The following is a 20,836-nucleotide window of genomic DNA, read 5'->3' on the forward strand; positions in this document are numbered from 1 at the left end:
TTACCGACCGTTATCTGCTTATTTCAGTTGGTAAAAGAGAGCCTAAGCGGGCGGTTCTCGGCTGACCATCTCTCCAGCAGACTCCATAGTACCCAGCAGGTGAGTGAGTTCAGTGCTCTCTCTCTCTCTCTCTCTCTCTCTCTCTCTCTCTCTCTCTCTCTCTCTCTCTCTCTCTCTCTCTCTCTCTCTCTCTCTCTCTCTCTCTCTCACACAAGCACCCAAAGAAAACACGAATACGTTTCTCCTGTTATTTGATTCATCGCCCAACACACAAAGCAAAATAGAAACATAAAGGAAGCTGGTCAACATCTGCGATCCATTTCTGCAGTTACTGCCTCTTCACACGCCCCAAAGTGCCCCCACACTGGCCGTTTACCGTTGATGAGGTTTCAGGCTCCGGTCCGCCGCCGTAGCAGCGCTCCACAGTGCCGCCAACATTATAACAGTAATATTAGCACTGAAAGTTGTCCTCAATCCTCATGTTTGTAAAGTCGTAGGATTTAGTAAATAAGTGAGTCTTCAGCGCTTTCTTGAAGATTGCCAGACTGCCACTGTTCTTAACATCCCAGGGTAACTCATTACGGAGCCGGGCACTCTTCTCAAATGCTCTGAAACCCAGTTCCAGGTTGACCCTGGGCTCATTGAGTATACACTGTTCTGCACTGTGTCTCAGTGACATGGCGGTGTCCAAATGAAAATCCTGTAGTAAATTTCTCAGATATCCAGGTTTACCAAGTCGCGTTGCTTGATAAGTCAAGACACATATTTTGTAGACTGTTCGTGCCTTGATGGGTAGCCAATGCCAGGTGTTATTCTCTCACGTGGGGGCAGACCCTTTATTAGCCTTGCAGCTCTGTTCATGACAAGTTGTAATTTCTTCAGGAGATATTTAATTAGGAAGGCCATAATAAAGTGAGTAACAATAATCCAGCTCACTAGTTACATGATTATATATATGCATCTCCATTGGATCACGTTTTATATGATATAGTGCATTGTGCCACCAGCTTACTAAAAGGCTTACTAAAAATCCTCTCAATTTTCTCCTCAACTCGTGGAATCGAGTGTAGGAACTCATTTCTGTTTAGCAGTGTCTCAGTGATCTTATTCCCGGTCTCCTCCTTATGCACATTACAAATCTTTGGCCTCAATTTTCCCACACTTTTAGTACAAACTTGCTCAACAGAGTCCAATTTTTGGGCTGCCTCATTCCTCATGTTCTCATCATCAAAGTCCATTACAATGTTATCCTCCATTAGTGAATCTTGAATCAGTAATCTGAATGCCTTGTAATGCCTGGGAAACTTCACTTTTCAACTCAGTAGCCTTTTTGTCTTGTTCAGAGGCCCTAACAACAAGTAGGTTTTTCTTTACTTTCCTCCTACGTTTGGTGACCTCGGCCCAGCTTGCACCCGCTAAATCAGCATGCTCGGCGCGCTGCAGCACCTCTGCCAACTATCCCAGCTCCTCTCTCACACTCAAGGCCCGAGACTCAACTTCATCCTTCACCCCTGATATTTCCTTAGACAATTCCTGCTTAAATTCTTCCAATTTTTGCACTATGCCAGTAGCATGAGATGCTCGATTCAGGCAAGGCGTTCAAATCCAGTTGATCTTGTGTAGATTATATTTGCTTGATTCCAGCCAAGAAAGCACATTTTACATGCCCTAACACCCACCACTGATCTGATCTTAGAATATGCCTCCTATGTGGCATTAGGAGGCCCCCGAGCTCCACTTGCCTAATGTCCCCCTAAACTTACCTGTGTCCCCCAGTGACCGATACCTATATTTTATAGCTATGCAACTGGTTCACTCCTCCAGCCTTGCAGTGGTAGCTGTCTTGCTGTTGTTTAGTCTAACACTTTATTCTTACCCTTTTTATCCACTTATTTTCATATATACTCTGTTATCTATTTGCTCATTTATTCATATTATTGCCTATTTTACTTATTATCGTTCCTTCGAAACAATCATTTAATCCCCATTCCTTCCCTCCCAGCTCTGCTACCTGAGACCCCCGTCAGGATGGAGCGGTGGTCAGGTCGTGTGGCCCTGGTGACTGGTGCCAGCATGGGGATCGGTGCCAGCGTGGCCAGGAGGCTGGTGGCTGAGGGCATGAAGGTGGTGGGAGCAGCTCGTAGCATTGACAAACTACAGGTGAGCTGACCAATCCAAGCAGGTATTCTTGGTTCAAATTAACTTGGCAAATAAGCCCCGCCCACACCAGCTCTGCATTCACCAATAAGATTCAACCTTTTCAAACATCCACCAGCATTTGCAGCTAGGTGATGAGGGTCATGACTTGCTTGTGGACTGGCTGGGTGTCTGTCTCTAGGTCATGAGTTATTTATTGGCTGACTTATATCCCCTCCTTTCAACTTTCCCATTATATATATTTTTTTCTGAACGTATCCTTCCGTTTATCCTTTCTCATCTAGTTTCCTTGTTGATCACCTGTTCCTAGTGTGAAGTAATTAATACTCGGTCATTTATTTGTTTGTTGAACCAATGCATTGGTTCTGAAAGTCTCAATTTGTTATCTTTTTTTATCCAGCTGCTTGATGATTACTCTTCCTGCTACTTCTAGATAGATAAAAACATGCTCATTGTCAATCTCAAACCCAGTGACATTGTTTTTAAAGGGAATTCGTTCAACTCAATATCGGTCATAATATCTACAGTTTATGTGTAATCTCTACATGAGCCAAGTCACAAGATATCATTTTGTGCTTTGGGAATCAACCTCGTAAAACATTCAGGATGACTTACGCTACTCCAAGATATACTACGGATTTTTTTTTTTCATGTTGTATTAGCTAGATTGTACTCAATTTTTTTTTATCCATTCACAAAATAATGCTTATTCAAAATCAACCTGAAGATTTCATAGTAACAAAATGTATGGTATAATATATTGCACATGGACATGGTATATTTTAAATAGTCTGCAGGACTAAACTACACTATATGAGCTAAGATCTTTTAAAGTGTAGCATAAAACACTATAATCTAAGGAGGTGGTGGCTGAGTGGTTAGCATGCGCGTCCCGCATTCACCGCGTTCTGGATAACACGGGTTCGAATCCACCACTCTCACCTGGGATTTTTCAGTCACCGCCGAGTGGCCTAAGACTATATACCCACACGTTGTCCGAAAGATCACCTATCAGCCTGGACTCTAGGAGCCTAGAGGAACCATCCAAGTGAATGAAGAATGCTGAAGGGCAGCATGACCCAAGAATATATGGCACCACTATAAACACTTGTATGCAACATGACGGGCTTGAGCCGACCACCAGGCCCCTGAAGAATGCAATAGGCAAACATGTAATAAAAAATCAATAAGACAATGTTGCAGTAGTAAAATCAAACAACTCTAAACAATGGAAATAAACTGTCTTTCCCCACAGGCCTTGGCAGCTGAATGCAAGGGTCAGCGAGGCACGCTGATCCCTATCAAGTGTGACCTCACCAAGGACGAGGAGGTGCTGGCCATGTTCGCCAAGATCAAGAAGGACCTCGGAGGCGTGGACGTGTATCAACAATGCAGGATTCACCCACAACAAGTCCCTGCTGGGTGAGGCAGCATTTAACAAAGTTCTTAAGTCCCTGTACAACAGAATTCCAAAATCCTACCCATTTCAATACACTGGAGCAAGTCACCCCGAAACCAGCATCCTACCACCCCACAATCCATTAAACTAACAGTCTCAACTTATTCGAATGCTCGTAACATGTCAATACTAAAACTGCAAGTTATCAGAGCCTAATTAATTCTTAAAAATCTCAGATGAGTAATTTCTAACACAAATTTATCAATGATGAATCTATCAGGAAAAAATAACATCAAACACGGGTTTCAGTTTGGTGTAATTCTGGACAAATATCCATCCACTTTTGTATTGCTTTGGCCTTTTATGTAGACTTAAAGCCTATGTGGTGTGATGGTTAGAATGCATAGCTATGAATCTACGGGCCTGTGGTCAATCCTGTCCTGGGCAATTTGTGTTTAGCTCGCTCAACTGTTCATCCTTTCGAGCTGGTCAATAAATGGGTGCTTGGGAAAACTTAGGGATTGTAAAATGTGGTGGCTAGGATGTCATACATGCCCTGTGTCACAGGGTGATGGGTTTTCATTCAGTGCTATCTCAAGGCTGAGCTGACAGAGATGAGCACTGACAAAGCAGGAAGCTGTAGTGTATACCCCTAACTTTATCTTTTAATTCCCTCTATACCTTCTCTGAAATCGCTACTCACTGGGTCTGGCCGCCTAGTCCTCTATAACTCATTCGTTGTTACTCATGTTCTTAGACCAAGCTGTTCAACCATGTTCACCCTCCCTGTATTGGTTATACCATTAGTATTACCCTTCAGCCCTCACGCCCACTCATCCCCAGTGTTTCTTACGCCCTTGCTCTCCTGCGGCTTTACAGAGGGAAGCCCCAAGGAGTGGCGTGAGATGATGGATCTCAACGTTGTGGCTCTGTGCTTATGTACGCGCGAGAGTATTGCTTCCATGCGAGAACGCGGCGTTGACGATGGGCACATCATCCACATCAGCAGGTATGCTCATTCCCAGCATCCATCAAAATATATAACATCAGTCAAGCATCTACCAATAAGGTGTAACCGTTTCCAGTATCCACCAATAAGATTTAATTTTTCCCAGCATCCATTTGCACCTTGAGTTAGAGAAGAGGCGAGGCTTAGTTGTGCACTGGCCAATGATATACATGTGTATATTAATTGGGAAAGGGGAAGAGGCATTTGGCATTTGATAGGAACCTCTGACTCTCTACTATTTTGATTATACCTCTTAACATTTTTGTCTGTGTAGAGTTGTCAACCTACCTCCCTTTTGTCAAAACTCCAAACAACAAATAAACACGAAACAGTGATAATTTTCCGAGGGTTTATTTTTTGCTTCTTATATCCATCCAGCATTGCCGGACACCGTGTCAACCCCAATAAAGCTATTCACTTCTACGCCGCCACCAAGTTCGCCGTCACAGCACTCACTGAGGGATTGAGGCAGGAGCTGAGGGAAGCTAACTCCAACATCAGAATATCGGTAAGGATGACTGATTTGTGTTCAGCCTGATGGCATTGTTACGAGATTAACAGCCATCTCAACAGCGAAGTTTATTTCTGTTCCCTTCCCCTCCCTCAGGCTTATAAGAATTTTTTGTTTCAAAATAAGCGGAAGCTTGCATCAGACTGGTGGCTTGGCGGCGGCATCCTACTCCTGTGGCAACCGAGAGTTCTGTAAAGGTAACGGGATGACTCACATTCTCTCCGAAGGCATTGCTTGAGCATGAGCCAATAATAATGTCGCCACTATAAACAACTGCCTGCGCCATAACAGGCTCAGAATATGATATATGGAATATGGTAGGCTATGGAGTAGCCTAACGGCGCTATAGGCCACATGTAAAAAAAAAATAAATAAATAAAAACAAAACAAAAACAAACAAACTGATATATAAGTTCACCTAGTCAGGAAATCTCCTGCATTCAGAAATGTCTACTTTTATTGGGATATTATGACCATTGGAATTCGGATTAACGTACTTTTACAGTAAGCACCAGAACTCAGTTAAAAAGAGTTTAATTAAATTATCAAATCTACATAGAGGCAAATTTCTCATAAACTTCAGCTCGGTGGGACGACCTGAGGATGTACTTTTCCGATTTCCCGTGGAATGACTACTGCTTCCAGGATAGAGACCCCTTTGTGTGTGCCCAGCGCATCACAGAGGTGATTGTCTCTGGAATGGAGGCACACATTCCACGTACTTTCTCTACTCCTTATGCTAAAAAGCCTTGGTTTAATCACGCTTGTTCTCATGCTATCAAAGATAGAGCGGCAGCTCACAAAAGGTACCAGTGCCTTCGCACTCCTGCTAACCATGCTCTTTATATTTCTGCCCGGAATCGTGCCAAATCTATTCTTCGACTTACCAAAACCTCTATTTCTAATTCTTCCTGGGACTACTGGCTCCTAGCCAAAATATCTCCTCAATTTCACTTCTTCATCTTTCCTCCTCTCCTTAACCCTGACGGCAGCACCACCGTCTCATCTATCTCTAAGGCTGAACTCTTCTCTCAAACTTTCTGTAAAAACTCCACTCTGAACGATTCTGGGCATATTCCTCCTACTCATTCCCCCTATGACTCCTTTATGCCTGTTATTAAGATTCTTATGAACGATGTTTTGTATGCCCTGTCTGGCCTCAACTTTCAGAAGCCTTATGGAGCTGATGGAGTGCCTCCTATTGTTCTTAAAACTGTGCCTCCGTGCTGACACCCTGCCTGATCAAACTCTTTCGTCTCTGCCTATCAACATCTACCTTTCCTTCCTGCTGCAAGTACGCCTTCATACAGCCTGAGCCTAAGAAGGGTGACCGCTCCAATCCTTCAAACTACCGCCCCATAGCTTTACTTTCCTGTCTATCTAAAGCTTTTGAATCAATCCTTAACCGGAAGATTCAAAAGCACCTTTCGACTTATGACCTTCTATCTGATCGTCAGTATGGGTTCCACAAGGGGCGTTCTACTGGCGATTTTCTTGTTCTCTTAACTGATTCTTGGTTATCCTCTCTTAGATGTTTCGGTGAAACTTTCTCAGTTGCGCTAAAGACATATCGAAAGCTTTCGATAGAGTCTGGCACAAGTCTTTGCTTTCTAAACTGCCCTCTTACGGTTTCTATCCTTCTCTCTGTTCCTTTATCTCCAGCTTCATTTCCGGCCGTTCTGTCTCCGCTGTGGTAGACGGTCACTGTTCTTCCCCTAAACCTATCAACAGTGGTGTTCCACAGGGCTCTGTCCTATCACCCACTTTCTTCCTGTTATTCATCAATGATCTTCTTTCCATAACAAACTGTCCTATCCATTCATACGCTGACGACTCCACTCTGCATCATTCAACTTCTTTCAACAAAAGGCCTTCTCAACAGGAATTAAAAGACTCCAGACTAGAGGTGCAGAACGCTTAACCTCAGACCTTGCTATCATTTCCATTTTGCGTCCTTCAGTGCCTCAAAAAAACAATTTCTCCACCTATCAACTCGACACAATCTTCCAAACACCTATCCCCTATTCCTTGATAACTCTCAGCTGTCACCTTCTTCAACACTAAATCTCCTTGGTCTATCCTTAGCTCAAAATCTCAACTGGAAACTTCACATCTCTTTCACTAAATCAGCTTCCTCGAGGTTGGGCGTTCTGTATCGTCTCCGCCAGTTCTTCTACCCCGCACAGATGCTCTCCATATATAGGGGCCTTGTCCGCCCTCATATGGAGTATGCATCTCTTGTGTCGGGGGAGCTCCACTCACACAGCTCTCCTCCTCTTACTGATTGTCTTCTACCTCTTAAATTCCGCCACATGTTGCCTCTCTTTCTATCTTTTATCGATATTTTCACGCTGACTGCTCTTCTGGACTTGCTAACTGCATGCCTCCCCCCCTCCCGCGGCCCCGCTGCACTCGACTGTCCACTCTAGCTCATCCCTATACTGTTCAAACCCCTTATGCAAGAGTTAACCAGCATCTTCACTCTTTCATCCCTTACATTGGTAAACTCTGGAACAGCCTTCCTTCGTCTGTATTTCCTCCTGCCTATGACTTTACCTTTTTCAAGAAGTGTATCAAGACACCTCTCCTCCCGAAATTTACCTCACTCGTGGCCGCTCGAACCGATTGCGTGTTGTGGGAGCGGCAAGTAGCGGGCTTTTTTTATACACCCTTTTTGTTGCCCTTGAGCTGGCTCTTCCGTTGTAAAAAAAAAAAAGACGCTATGGTTTATCGCCAAACTAAAGACTGTGTTCTGTAATGGTTGAAAAGCAACGAGTACAAACAACATCACTCCCACTTTTACTTACATGTTTGCTTGCTTACCCACAGGAAAACTCAAGAACTCCAATTAGTATCTATATAAAAAAATAAAATAAAATCTCAGGAGCAAGAATATATTATAATTGATCGCTAACGTCTTTCCTCCTCCCTGTAGGCCATCAGTCCCGGTGTGGTGGAGACTGAGTTTGTAATGAATGCCCGCTTGGCAAAGGATGCAAATGCAGCCAAGAAGCTCTACAAGGAGCGCGGGAGCATGAGTGCGGATGACGTCACCGCCACTCTTGTCCACATTCACGGTGCCCTCCCCATGTTCAGGTTGGTGTACCGTCAATATCTTTATCTTGGGTTATCATATATGTACGTTACTTCAACAGTGACAGGTTAGATTAGCATTCAAAGGAGGGTTAAGTTTCTATTTGAGTGAGGTTATGATATTTGGTTAATATTTTCATCTGCCACTATTCTTGAGTTATTTACATCATAATCAGTGTGTCATGTCAATCTTAAATAATATTAAGAATAAAAAAAAGAGGAAGAGGCTGACTTTGTGGATTGTACAATGGCAGAGTTGGTGATTTGGTGAACATCTCTTTAGTAAAGTCTCTCACATGGAAACTACAAGATATGAAGGGATATAGGTCAAGGTGACCCTGTCCTCTCTCTCTCTCTCTCCTCTCTCTCTCTCTCTCTCTCTCTCTCTCTCTCTCTCTCTCTCTCCTCTCTCTCTCTCTCTCTCTCTCTCTCTCTCTCTCTCTCTGTAGTAACGTGGGAATGTTTTTGTTCCACAGATCCATGACGTGCAGCTGCGTCCCGTAACGCAGGTTATCTGAATGGGGTAGGTCCAACTCGGACCATCTCCAACTCGGACCATTCTGAAATGCCAACTCGGACCATTCGGAAATACCAACTCGGACCATTCTGAACGACCAACTCGGACCATTCTGAAATACCGACTCGGACCGTCATCTCAACCAACTCGGACCATTCTGAACGACCCACTCTGGCCATTTTTAATACAAATTTGAACCATTCTTTATTCCAACTCGAACTCAAGATCCAAACTGTAGGTGAATCATCCGAATCATCTTCTCACCCACACTCATGTCCAGCCCAGGTTTCATTTCTTGACCGGTTATGAGGCATCTCGACAACTCTCACCCCCAATTCTCGGAAAAGAAAGGGGAATTCAGATAGTTCACCCCCAACTCGGACCATTGCCTACTCGGACCATTTTGCCAGGAGGGACATGTGGACCCCCCCACATGTATGATGAACCGGTAAAACTAGAGAATTACAACAGTATGTGAGACCTGGGAAAGGTTATTATTCTCGTAGGGGCAATATTGGAGGCGCGTAGTGAATCTCCATACATAACCCCTGCATTATAATACAGATCCAGATCCAGACCCAAAAAAATCTGCCAAAATTAGGACTTGAACTACTACTACTACTACTACCAAACATCTTTCAACTACTACGCTCACATGCATACTGACTACTGACTACTACTAGCTCACATGTTTAATAAGAGGCATTCACCTGTGCGCCTTGGGGTCCGGCCAGCAGCTTCTCCCTGTCACAAGAATCCAGTAGACATCATAGTCTCTTCTTGTCTCCTTTAGTCCTGCGTCACTCTCGGTCTGTTCACACGCTCTTGATCCTCTTAGCCTCCCGCCGTCATTATTTCTCGGTTATGAGGCATGAATGGCTTTTGTATTCGTCACTATTCGGCTTATTTACTTGTCACACGAGGCTGGGCAGGTGCACCCCTCCATTGCCGCGAGGAACACTGGACTTTCTGCGGCTTCCACCTTTCACATCAACAAAGGTAAAAAAAGGAGATCATCAGGTTTTTATGAGTGCCTTTTCACAATCATAGCATGGTAGAAGGGTCAAACTAACACCAGGGCCAGTAAACTACCCCTGGAAATGCTCAAAACTCCTACGAAAAGCGTGTCAAATATGATCTTGGTACGATAGTTTTCTAATACAACAAGTCAAGCTTATCCGTAAAAATATAAAATAAAAACCTCACACCCTATTTTGTGACGTTTTCATCTTAACTATTGAGGTTTAATGAGCTCTGTATGTTTATTTTGAGCCAGTGTTCCAGAGCGAGCACTGAACAAATTACTGTCTTGTGGCGCAATGGCTGCTCCTCACATCAAACTATTTATAAAGGCCAAAAAAAAAAGGATATCTACCGCGCTCTAATGCCTTATTTTGTAGGTTCATGACACAAAAGAATGATCAAACTACCAAGTGTCATAAAACTACTGCAAATACCCAAAACTCTTACTACGAAAGCCTTGTCAAATATATGTGTGCTTAGGCGCAAAAATGTTTAAGGAGATGACTCATAACGAGCTAATTCCATGATCAAATAGTGTCTTTGTAACGGCCTGAACCAAACTAGACAATCCTATATATACTCCATAACTGTTAGCTTTTCTACTCGCCACCAGATGCACAAGAGATTCCCTGTGTATAGTTACCTCAGTTTCCTTAACGTATATATATGAACTCCAATCAATATAGACAGGGAATTGTCGAAGTCGCTGGTATTGTTTCGGGAGCTTACTAACGTACCCATCTTGGCGTTGGCGAACTGTGAAAATGGCCCTAATACTAATAAATGGCAACTGTTGACCTCTTCTTTAGTTTTTTTTGAATTTGTTTGTTGAGCGATAATCAAATAAACAGGAGAAAAGTATCCGTGTTATCTTTGGGAGCTTGTGTGTGTGATATGAGAGAGAGAGAGAGAGAGAGAGAGAGAGAGAGAGAGAGAGAGAGAGAGAGAGAGAGAGAGAGAGAGAGAGAGAGAGAGAGAGAGAGAGAGAGAGAGAGAGAGAGAGAGAGAGAGAGAGAGAGAGAGAGAGAGAGAGAGAGAGAGAGAGAGAATGTCCCACAGCCTAACTTAACAGGGAGTTTTTTTTTTTTTTTTACAGCTAAGGAGACAGCTCAAGGGCGCAAAGAAAAAAAGAAAAATGGCCCTACTCACTGCTCCCGAACCGAGGTTAAAGGAGTGTCCAAAATCCGAGGTTAATTTCGGGAGGCGAGGTGTCCTGATACCCTCCTCTTGAAAGAGTTCAAGTCGGAGGCCGGAGGAAATACAGATGAAGGAAGATTGTTCCAGAGTTTACCAGCGTGAGGGATGAAAGAGTCAAGATGCTGGTTAACTCTTGCATAAGGGGTTTGGACAGTATAGGGATGAGCATGAGTAGAAAGTCGAGTGCAGCGGGGCCGCGGGAAGGGGGGAGGCATGCAGTTAGCAAGTTCAGAAGAGCAGTCAGCGTGGAAATATCGATAGAAGATAGAAAGAGAGGCAACATTGCGGCGGAATTTAAGAGGTAGAAGACTATCAGTATGAGGAGGAGAGCTGATGAGACGAAGAGCCTTAGCCTCCACTCTGTCCAGAAGAGCTGTGTGAGTGGAGCCCCCCCACACATGAGATGCATACTCCATACGAGGGCGGACAAGGCCCCTGTATATGGACAGCAACTGTGCAGGGGAGAAGAACTGGCGGAGACGGTACAGAACGCCCAGCCTCGAGGAAGCTGATTTAGTAAGAGATGAGATATGAAGTTTCCAGTTAAGATTTTGAGTTAAGGATAGACCGAGGATGTTTAGTGTTGAGGAAGGTGATAGCTGGGTGTTGTCAAAGAATAGGGAATAGTTATTTGGAAGATTGTGTCGAGTGGATAGGTGGAGAAACTGTGTTTTTGAGGCGTTGAAGGACACCAGGTTCTTCTTGCCCCAATCGGAAATAATAGTAAGGTCTGAGGCTAAGCGTTCTGCAGCCTCCAGCCTTGAGTCGTTAAGTTCCTGAAGGGTGGGTCTTCTATTAAAAGAAGTTGAATAATGCAGAGTGGAATCATCGGCGGAGGAATTGAGAGGACAGTTCGTTTTGGTAAGAAGATCATCCATGAACCTCAGAAAAAGAGTGGGAGATAGGACAGGACCCTGTGGGACACCACTGTTAATAGATTTAGGGAAGAACAGTGACCGTCTACCACGGCAGAAATAGAACGGTCAGAAAGGAAACTGGAGATAAAGGTACAGAGAGAAGGATAGAAACCGTAGGAGGTAGTTTAGAAAGCGAAGATTTGTGCCAGACCCTATCAAAAGCTTTTGATATGTCCAGCGCAATAGCAAAAGTTTCACCGAAACGGGTAAGAGAGGATGACCAAGAGTCAGTTAAGAAGGCTAGGAGATCACCAGTAGAACGCCCCTTGCGGAACCCATACTGGCGATCAGATAGAAGGTCAGAAGTGGAAGGTGCTTTGAATCTTCCGGTTAAGGATTGATTCAAAAGCTTTAGATAGACAAGAAAGTAAAGCAATAGGACGGTAGTTTGAGGATTGGAGCGGTTGGGTAAGGAAAGGTTGGGAAGGGGTGTGAGGTAAGGAAAGGAAGAGGAAGAGTGGAATGGTAGTTATCTTGAAGTGACCTTGTAAAGTGCCTTCTCCGGGATGAGTCAATCACTCTCCTTTTTATAATAGCTGCGTGGGGGAGTCAAACGTGAGGATGCATCCACTTACAATTGCCCCTTGCCCTCATCACCACACAGCACCATTACCGACCATTATCTGCTTATTTCAGTTGGTAAAAGAGAGCCTAAGCGGACGGTTCTCGGCTGACCATCTCTCCAGCAGACTCCATAGTACCCAGCAGGTGAGTGAGTTCAGTGCGCTCTCTCTCTCTCTCTCTCTCTCATATCACTCACACAAGCACCCAAAGAAAACACGAATACGTTTCTCCTGTTATTTGATTCATCGCCCAACACACAAAGCAAAATAGAAACATAAAGGAAGCTGGTCAACATCTGCGATCCATTTCTGCAGTTACTGCCTCTTCACACGCCCCAAAGTGCCCCCACACTGGCCGTTTACCGTTGATGAGGTTTCAGGCTCCGGTCCGCCGCCGTAGCAGCGCTCCACAGTGCCGCCAACATTATAACAGTAATATTAGCACTGAAAGTTGTCCTCAATCCTCATGTTTGTAAAGTCGTAGGATTTAGTGAATAAGTGAGTTTTCAGCGCTTTCTTGAAGATTGCCAGACTGCCACTATTCTTAACATCCCCGGGGCACTCTTCTCAAATGCTCTGAAACCCAGTTCCAGTTTGACTCTGGGCTCACAGAGCCTATACTGTTCTGCACTGTGTCTCAGTGACATGGCGGTGTCCAAATGAAAATCCTGTAGTAAATTTCTCAGATATCCAGGTTTACCAAGTCGCGTTGCTTGATAAGTCAAGACACATATTTTGTAGACTGTTCGTGCCTTGATGGGGAGCCAATGCCTGGTTTTATTCTCTCACGTGGGTGCAGACCTTTATTAGCCTTGCAGCTCTGTTCATGACAAGTTGTAATTTCTTCAGGAGATATTTAATTAGGAAGGCCATAATAAAGTGAGTAACAATAATCCAGCTCACTAGTTACATGATTATATATATGCATCTCCATTGGATCACGTTTTATATGATATAGTGCATTGTGCCACCAGCTTACTAAAAGGCTTACTAAAAATCCTCTCAATTTTCTCCTCAACTCGTGGAATCGAGTGTAGGAACTCATTTCTGTTTAGCAGTGTCTCAGTGATCTTATTCCCGGTCTCCTCCTTATGCACATTACAAATCTTTGGCCTCAATTTTCCCACACTTTTAGTACAAACTTGCTCAACAGAGTCCAATTTTTGGGCTGCCTCATTCCTCATGTTCTCATCATCAAAGTCCATTACAATGTTATCCTCCATTAGTGAATCTTGAATCAGTAATCTGAATGCCTTGTAATGCCTGGGAAACTTCACTTTTCAACTCAGTTGCCTTTTTGTCTTGTTCAGAGGCCCTAACAACAAGTAGGTTTTTCTTTACTTTCCTCCTACGCTTGGTGACCTCGGCCCAGCTTGCACCCGCTAAATCAGCATGCTCGGCGCGCTGCAGCACCTCTGCCAACTATCCCAGCTCCTCTCTCACACTCAAGGCCCGAGACTCAACTTCATCCTTCACCCCTGATATTTCCTTAGACAATTCCTGCTTAAATTCTTCCAATTTTTGCACTATGCCAGTAGCATGAGATGCTCGATTCAGGCAAGGCGTTCAAATCCAGTTGATCTTGTGTAGATTATATTTGCTTGATTCCAGCCAAGAAAGCACATTTTACATGCCCTAACACCCACCACTGATCTGATCTTAGAATATGCCTCCTATGTGGCATTAGGAGGCCCCCGAGCTCCACTTGCCTAATGTCCCCCTAAACTTACCTGTGTCCCCCAGTGACCGATACCTATATTTTATAGCTATGCAACTGGTTCACTCCTCCAGCCTTGCAGTGGTAGCTGTCTTGCTGTTGTTTAGTCTAACACTTTATTCTTACCCTTTTTATCCACTTATTTTCATATATACTCTGTTATCTATTTGCTCATTTATTCATATTATTGCCTATTTTACTTATTATCGTTCCTTCGAAACAATCATTTAATCCCCATTCCTTCCCTCCCAGCTCTGCTACCTGAGACCCCCGTCAGGATGGAGCGGTGGTCAGGTCGTGTGGCCCTGGTGACTGGTGCCAGCATGGGGATCGGTGCCAGCGTGGCCAGGAGGCTGGTGGCTGAGGGCATGAAGGTGGTGGGAGCAGCTCGTAGCATTGACAAACTACAGGTGAGCTGACCAATCCAAGCAGGTATTCTTGGTTCAAATTAACTTGGCAAATAAGCCCCGCCCACACCAGCTCCGCATTCACCAATAAGATTCAACCTTTTCAAACATCCACCAGCATTTGCAGCTAGGTGATGAGGGTCATGACTTGCTTGTGGACTGGCTGGGTGTCTGTCTCTAGGTCATGAGTTATTTACTGGCTGACTTATATCCCCTCCTTTCAACTTTCCCATTATATATATTTTTTTCTGAACGTATCCTTCCGTTTATCCTTTCTCATCTAGTTTCCTTGTTGATCACCTGTTCCTAGTGTGAAGTAATTAATACTCGGTCATTTATTTGTTTGTTGAACCAATGCATTGGTTCTGAAAGTCTCAATTTGTTATCTTTTTTTATCCAGCTGCTTGATGATTACTCTTCCTGCTACTTCTAGATAGATAAAAACATGCTCATTGTCAATCTCAAACCCAGTGACATTGTTTTTAAAGGGAATTCGTTCAACTCAATATCGGTCATAATATCTCCAGTTTCTGTGTAATCTCTACACATGAGCCAAGTCACAAGATATCATTTTGTGCTTTGGGAATCAACCTCGTAAAACATTCAGGATGACTTACGCTACTCCAAGATATACTACGGATTTTTTTTTTTCATGTTGTATTAGCTAGATTGTATTCAATTTTTTATCCATTCACAAAATAATGCTTATTCAAAATCAACCTGAAGATTTCATAGTAACAAAATGTATGGTATAATATATTGCACATGGACATGGTATATTTTAAATAGTCTGCAGGACTAAACTACACTATATGAGCTAAGATCTTTTAAAGTGTAGCATAAAACACTATAATCTAAGGAGGTGGTGGCTGAGTGGTTAGCATGCGCGTCCCGCATTCACCGCGTTCTGGATAACACGGGTTCGAATCCACCACTCTCACCTGGGATTTTTCAGTCACCGCCGAGTGGCCTAAGACTATATACCCACACGTTGTCCGAAAGATCACCTATCAGCCTGGACTCTAGGAGCCTAGAGGAACCATCCAAGTGAATGAAGAATGCTGAAGGGCAGCATGACCCAAGAATATATGGCACCACTATAAACACTTGTATGCAACATGACGGGCTTGAGCCGACCACCAGGCCCCTGAAGAATGCAATAGGCAAACATGTAATAAAAAATCAATAAGACAATGTTGCAGTAGTAAAATCAAACAACTCTAAACAATGGAAATAAACTGTCTTTCCCCACAGGCCTTGGCAGCTGAATGCAAGGGTCAGCGAGGCACGCTGATCCCTATCAAGTGTGACCTCACCAAGGACGAGGAGGTGCTGGCCATGTTCGCCAAGATCAAGAAGGACCTCGGAGGCGTGGACGTGTGTATCAACAATGCAGGATTCACCCACAACAAGTCCCTGCTGGGTGAGGCAGCATTTAACAAAGTTCTTAAGTCCCCTGTACAACAGAATTCCAAAATCCTACCCATTTCAATACACTGGAGCAAGTCACCCCGAAACCAGCATCCTACCACCCCACAATCCATTAAACTAACAGTCTCAACTTATTCGAATGCTCATAACATGTCAATACTAAAACTGCAAGTTATCAGAGCCTAATTAATTCTTAAAAATCTCAGATGAGTAATTTCTAACACAAATTTATCAATGATGAATCTATCAGGAAAAAATAACATCAAACACGGGTTTCAGTTTGGTGTAATTCTGGACAAATATCCATCCACTTTTGTATTGCTTTGGCCTTTTTATGTAGACTTAAAGCCTATGTGGTGTGATGGTTAGAATGCATAGCTATGAATCTACGGGCCTGTGGTCAATCCTGTCCTGGGCAATTTGTGTTTAGCTCGCTCAACTGTTCATCCTTTCGAGCTGGTCAATAAATGGGTGCTTGGGAAAACTTAGGGATTGTAAAATGTGGTGGCTAGGATGTCATACATGCCCTGTGTCACAGGGTGATGGGTTTTCATTCAGTGCTATCTCAAGGCTGAGCTGACAGAGATGAGCACTGACAAAGCAGGAAGCTGTAGTGTATACCCCTAACTTTATCTTTTAATTCCCTCTATACCTTCTCTGAAATCGCTACTCACTGGGTCTGGCCGCCTAGTCCTCTATAACTCATTCGTTGTTACTCATGTTCTTAGACCAAGCTGTTCAACCATGTTCACCCTCCCTGTATTGGTTATACCATTAGTATTACCCTTCAGCCCTCACGCCCACTCATCCCCAGTGTTTCTCACGCCCTTGCTCTCCTGCGGCTTTACAGAGGGAAGCCCCAAGGAGTGGCGTGAGATGATGGATCTCAACGTTGTGGCTCTGTGCTTATGTACGCGCGAGAGTATTGCTTCCATGCGAGAACGCGGCGTTGACGATGGGCACATCATCCACATCAGCAGGTATGCTCATTCCCAGCATCCATCAAAATATATAACATCAGTCAAGCATCTACCAATAAGGTGTAACCGTTTCCAGTATCCACCAATAAGATTTAATTTTTCCCAGCATCCATTTGCACCTTGAGTTAGAGAAGAGGCGAGGCTTAGTTGTGCACTGGCCAATGATATACATGTGTATATTAATTGGGAAAGGGGAAGAGGCATTTGGCATTTGATAGGAACCTCTGACTCTCTACTATTTTGATTATACCTCTTAACATTTTTGTCTGTGTAGAGTTGTCAACCTACCTCCCTTTTGTCAAAACTCCAAACAACAAATAAACACGAAACAGTGATAATTTTCCGAGGGTTTATTTTTTGCTTCTTATATCCATCCAGCATTGCCGGACACCGTGTCAACCCCAATAAAGCTATTCACTTCTACGCCGCCACCAAGTTCGCCGTCACAGCACTCACTGAGGGATTGAGGCAGGAGCTGAGGGAAGCTAACTCCAACATCAGAATATCGGTAAGGATGACTGATTTGTGTTCAGCCTGATGGCATTGTTACGAGATTAACAGCCATCTCAACAGCGAAGTTTATTTCTGTTCCCTTCCCCTCCCTCAGGCTTATAAGAATTTTTTATGTTTCAAAATAAGCGGAAGCTTGCATCAGACTGGTGGCTTGGCGGCGGCATCCTACTCCTGTGGCAACCGAGAGTTCTGTAAAGGTAACGGGATGACTCACATTCTCTCCGAAGGCATTGCTTGAGCATGAGCCAATAATAATGTCGCCACTATAAACAACTGCCTGCGCCATAACAGGCTCAGAATATGATATATGGAATATGGTAGGCTATGGAGTAGCCTAACGGCGCTATAGGCCACATGTAAAAAAAAAAAAATTAAATAAATAAATAAAAACAAAACAAAAACAAACAAACTGATATATAAGTTCACCTAGTCAGGAAATCTCCTGCATTCAGAAATGTCTACTTTTATTGGGATATTATGACCATTGGAATTCGGATTAACGTACTTTTACAGTAAGCACCAGAACTCAGTTAAAAAGAGTTTAATTAAATTATCAAATCTACATAGAGGCAAATTTCTCATAAACTTCAGCTCGGTGGGACGACCTGAGGATGTACTTTTCCGATTTCCCGTGGAATGACTACTGCTTCCAGGATAGAGACCCCTTTGTGTGTGCCCAGCGCATCACAGAGGTGATTGTCTCTGGAATGGAGGCACACATTCCACGTACTTTCTCTACTCCTTATGCTAAAAAGCCTTGGTTTAATCACGCTTGTTCTCATGCTATCAAAGATAGAGCGGCAGCTCACAAAAGGTACCAGTGCCTTCGCACTCCTGCTAACCATGCTCTTTATATTTCTGCCCGGAATCGTGCCAAATCTATTCTTCGACTTACCAAAACCTCTTTTTTCTAATTCTTCCCGGGACTACTGGCTCCTAGCCAAAAATATCTCCTCCAATTTCACTTCTTCATCTTTCCCTCCTCTCCTTAACCCTGACGGCAGCACCACCGTCTCATCTATCTCTAAGGCTGAACTCTTCTCTCAAACTTTCTGTAAAAACTCCACTCTGAACGATTCTGGGCATATTCCTCCTACTCATTCCCCCTATGACTCCTTTATGCCTGTTATTAAGATTCTTATGAACGATGTTTTGTATGCCCTGTCTGGCCTCAACTTTCAGAAGCCTTATGGAGCTGATGGAGTGCCTCCTATTGTTCTTAAAAACTGTGCCTCCGTGCTGACACCCTGCCTGATCAAACTCTTTCGTCTCTGCCTATCAACATCTACCTTTCCTTCCTGCTGCAAGTACGCCTTCATACAGCCTGAGCCTAAGAAGGGTGACCGCTCCAATCCTTCAAACTACCGCCCCATAGCTTTACTTTCCTGTCTATCTAAAGCTTTTGAATCAATCCTTAACCGGAAGATTCAAAAGCACCTTTCGACTTATGACCTTCTATCTGATCGTCAGTATGGGTTCCACAAGGGGCGTTCTACTGGCGATTTTCTTGTTCTCTTAACTGATTCTTGGTTATCCTCTCTTAGATGTTTCGGTGAAACTTTCTCAGTTGCGCTAAAGACATATCGAAAGCTTTCGATAGAGTCTGGCACAAGTCTTTGCTTTCTAAACTGCCCTCTTACGGTTTCTATCCTTCTCTCTGTTCCTTTATCTCCAGCTTCATTTCCGGCCGTTCTGTCTCCGCTGTGGTAGACGGTCACTGTTCTTCCCCTAAACCTATCAACAGTGGTGTTCCACAGGGCTCTGTCCTATCACCCACTTTCTTCCTGTTATTCATCAATGATCTTCTTTCCATAACAAACTGTCCTATCCATTCATACGCTGACGACTCCACTCTGCATCATTCAACTTCTTTCAACAAAAGGCCTTCTCAACAGGAATTAAAAGACTCCAGACTAGAGGTGCAGAACGCTTAACCTCAGACCTTGCTATCATTTCCATTTTGCGTCCTTCAGTGCCTCAAAAAAACAATTTCTCCACCTATCAACTCGACACAATCTTCCAAACACCTATCCCTATTCCTTGATAACTCTCAGCTGTCACCTTCTTCAACACTAAATCTCCTTGGTCTATCCTTAGCTCAAAATCTCAACTGGAAACTTCACATCTCTTTCACTAAATCAGCTTCCTCGAGGTTGGGCGTTCTGTATCGTCTCCGCCAGTTCTTCTACCCCGCACAGATGCTCTCCATATATAGGGGCCTTGTCCGCCCTCATATGGAGTATGCATCTCTTGTGTCGGGGGGCTCCACCACACAGCTCTCCTCCTCTTACTGATTGTCTTCACCTCTTAAATTCCGCCACATGTTGCCTCTCTTTCTATCTTTTATCGATATTTTCACGCTGACTGCTCTTCTGGACTTGCTAACTGCATGCCTCCCCCCCTCCCGCGGCCCCGCTGCACTCGACTGTCCACTCTAGCTCATCCCTATACTGTTCAAACCCCTTATGCAAGAGTTAACCAGCATCTTCACTCTTTCATCCCTTACATTGGTAAACTCTGGAACAGCCTTCCTTCGTCTGTATTTCCTCCTGCCTATGACTTTACCTTTTTCAAGAAGTGTATCAAGACACCTCTCCTCCCGAAATTTACCTCTCTTGGCCGCTCTAAACTATTTTGTGTTGTGGGAGCGGCAAGTAGCGGGCTTTTTTTATACACCCTTTTTGTTGCCCTTGAGCTGGCTCTTCCGTTGTAAAAAAAAAAAAGACGCTATGGTTTATCGCCAAACTAAAGACTGTGTTCTGTAATGGTTGAAAAGCAACGAGTACAAACAACATCACTCCCACTTTTACTTACATGTTTGCTTGCTTACCCACAGGAAAACTCAAGAACTCCAATTAGTATCTATATATAAAAAATAAAATAAAATCTCAGGAGCAAGAATATATTATAATTGATCGCTAACGTCTTTCCTCCTCCCTGTAGGCCATCAGTCCCGGTGTGGTGGAGACTGAGTTTGTAATGAATGCCCGCTTGGCAAAGGATGCAAATGCAGCCAAGAAGCTCTACAAGGAGCGCGGGAGCATGAGTGCGGATGACGTCACCGCCACTCTTGTCCACATTCTCGGTGCCCTCCCCATGTTCAGGTTGGTGTACCGTCAATATCTTTATCTTGGGTTATCATATATGTACGTTACTTCAACAGTGACAGGTTAGATTAGCATTCAAAGGAGGGTTAAGTTTCTATTTGAGTGAGGTTATGATATTTGGTTAATATTTTCATCTGCCACTATTCTTGAGTTATTTACATCATAATCAGTGTGTCATGTCAATCTTAAATAATATTAAGAATAAAAAAAGAGGAAGAGGCTGACTTTGTGGATTGTACAATGGCAGAGTTGGTGATTTGGTGAACATCTCTTTAGTAAAGTCTCTCACATGGAA

General features: G+C 43.8%; 1 protein-coding gene and 1 pseudogene across 1 annotated transcript; both read left to right on the forward strand.

Annotated features, from left to right (window-relative positions):
* The first annotated feature begins 218 nt into the window (after positions 1-218).
* LOC127001866 (dehydrogenase/reductase SDR family member 11-like) lies at positions 219-10,510 on the forward strand (annotated as a pseudogene).
* Positions 10,511-12,664: 2,154 nt separating this feature from the next.
* Positions 12,665-20,613, forward strand: LOC127002276 (dehydrogenase/reductase SDR family member 11-like). The gene is made up of 7 exons (XM_050868088.1): positions 12,665-12,818; positions 14,356-14,513; positions 15,765-15,933; positions 16,792-16,921; positions 17,300-17,429; positions 20,378-20,538; positions 20,598-20,613. The coding sequence occupies exons 1-7, from the start codon at positions 12,755-12,757 to the stop codon at positions 20,611-20,613; spliced, it is 828 nt and encodes a 275-aa protein (XP_050724045.1). The 5' UTR covers positions 12,665-12,754.
* Positions 20,614-20,836: the final 223 nt, after the last annotated feature.

This window comes from Eriocheir sinensis, chromosome 22, assembly GCF_024679095.1.
Source record: "Eriocheir sinensis breed Jianghai 21 chromosome 22, ASM2467909v1, whole genome shotgun sequence".
NCBI lineage: Eukaryota > Metazoa > Arthropoda > Malacostraca > Decapoda > Varunidae > Eriocheir > Eriocheir sinensis.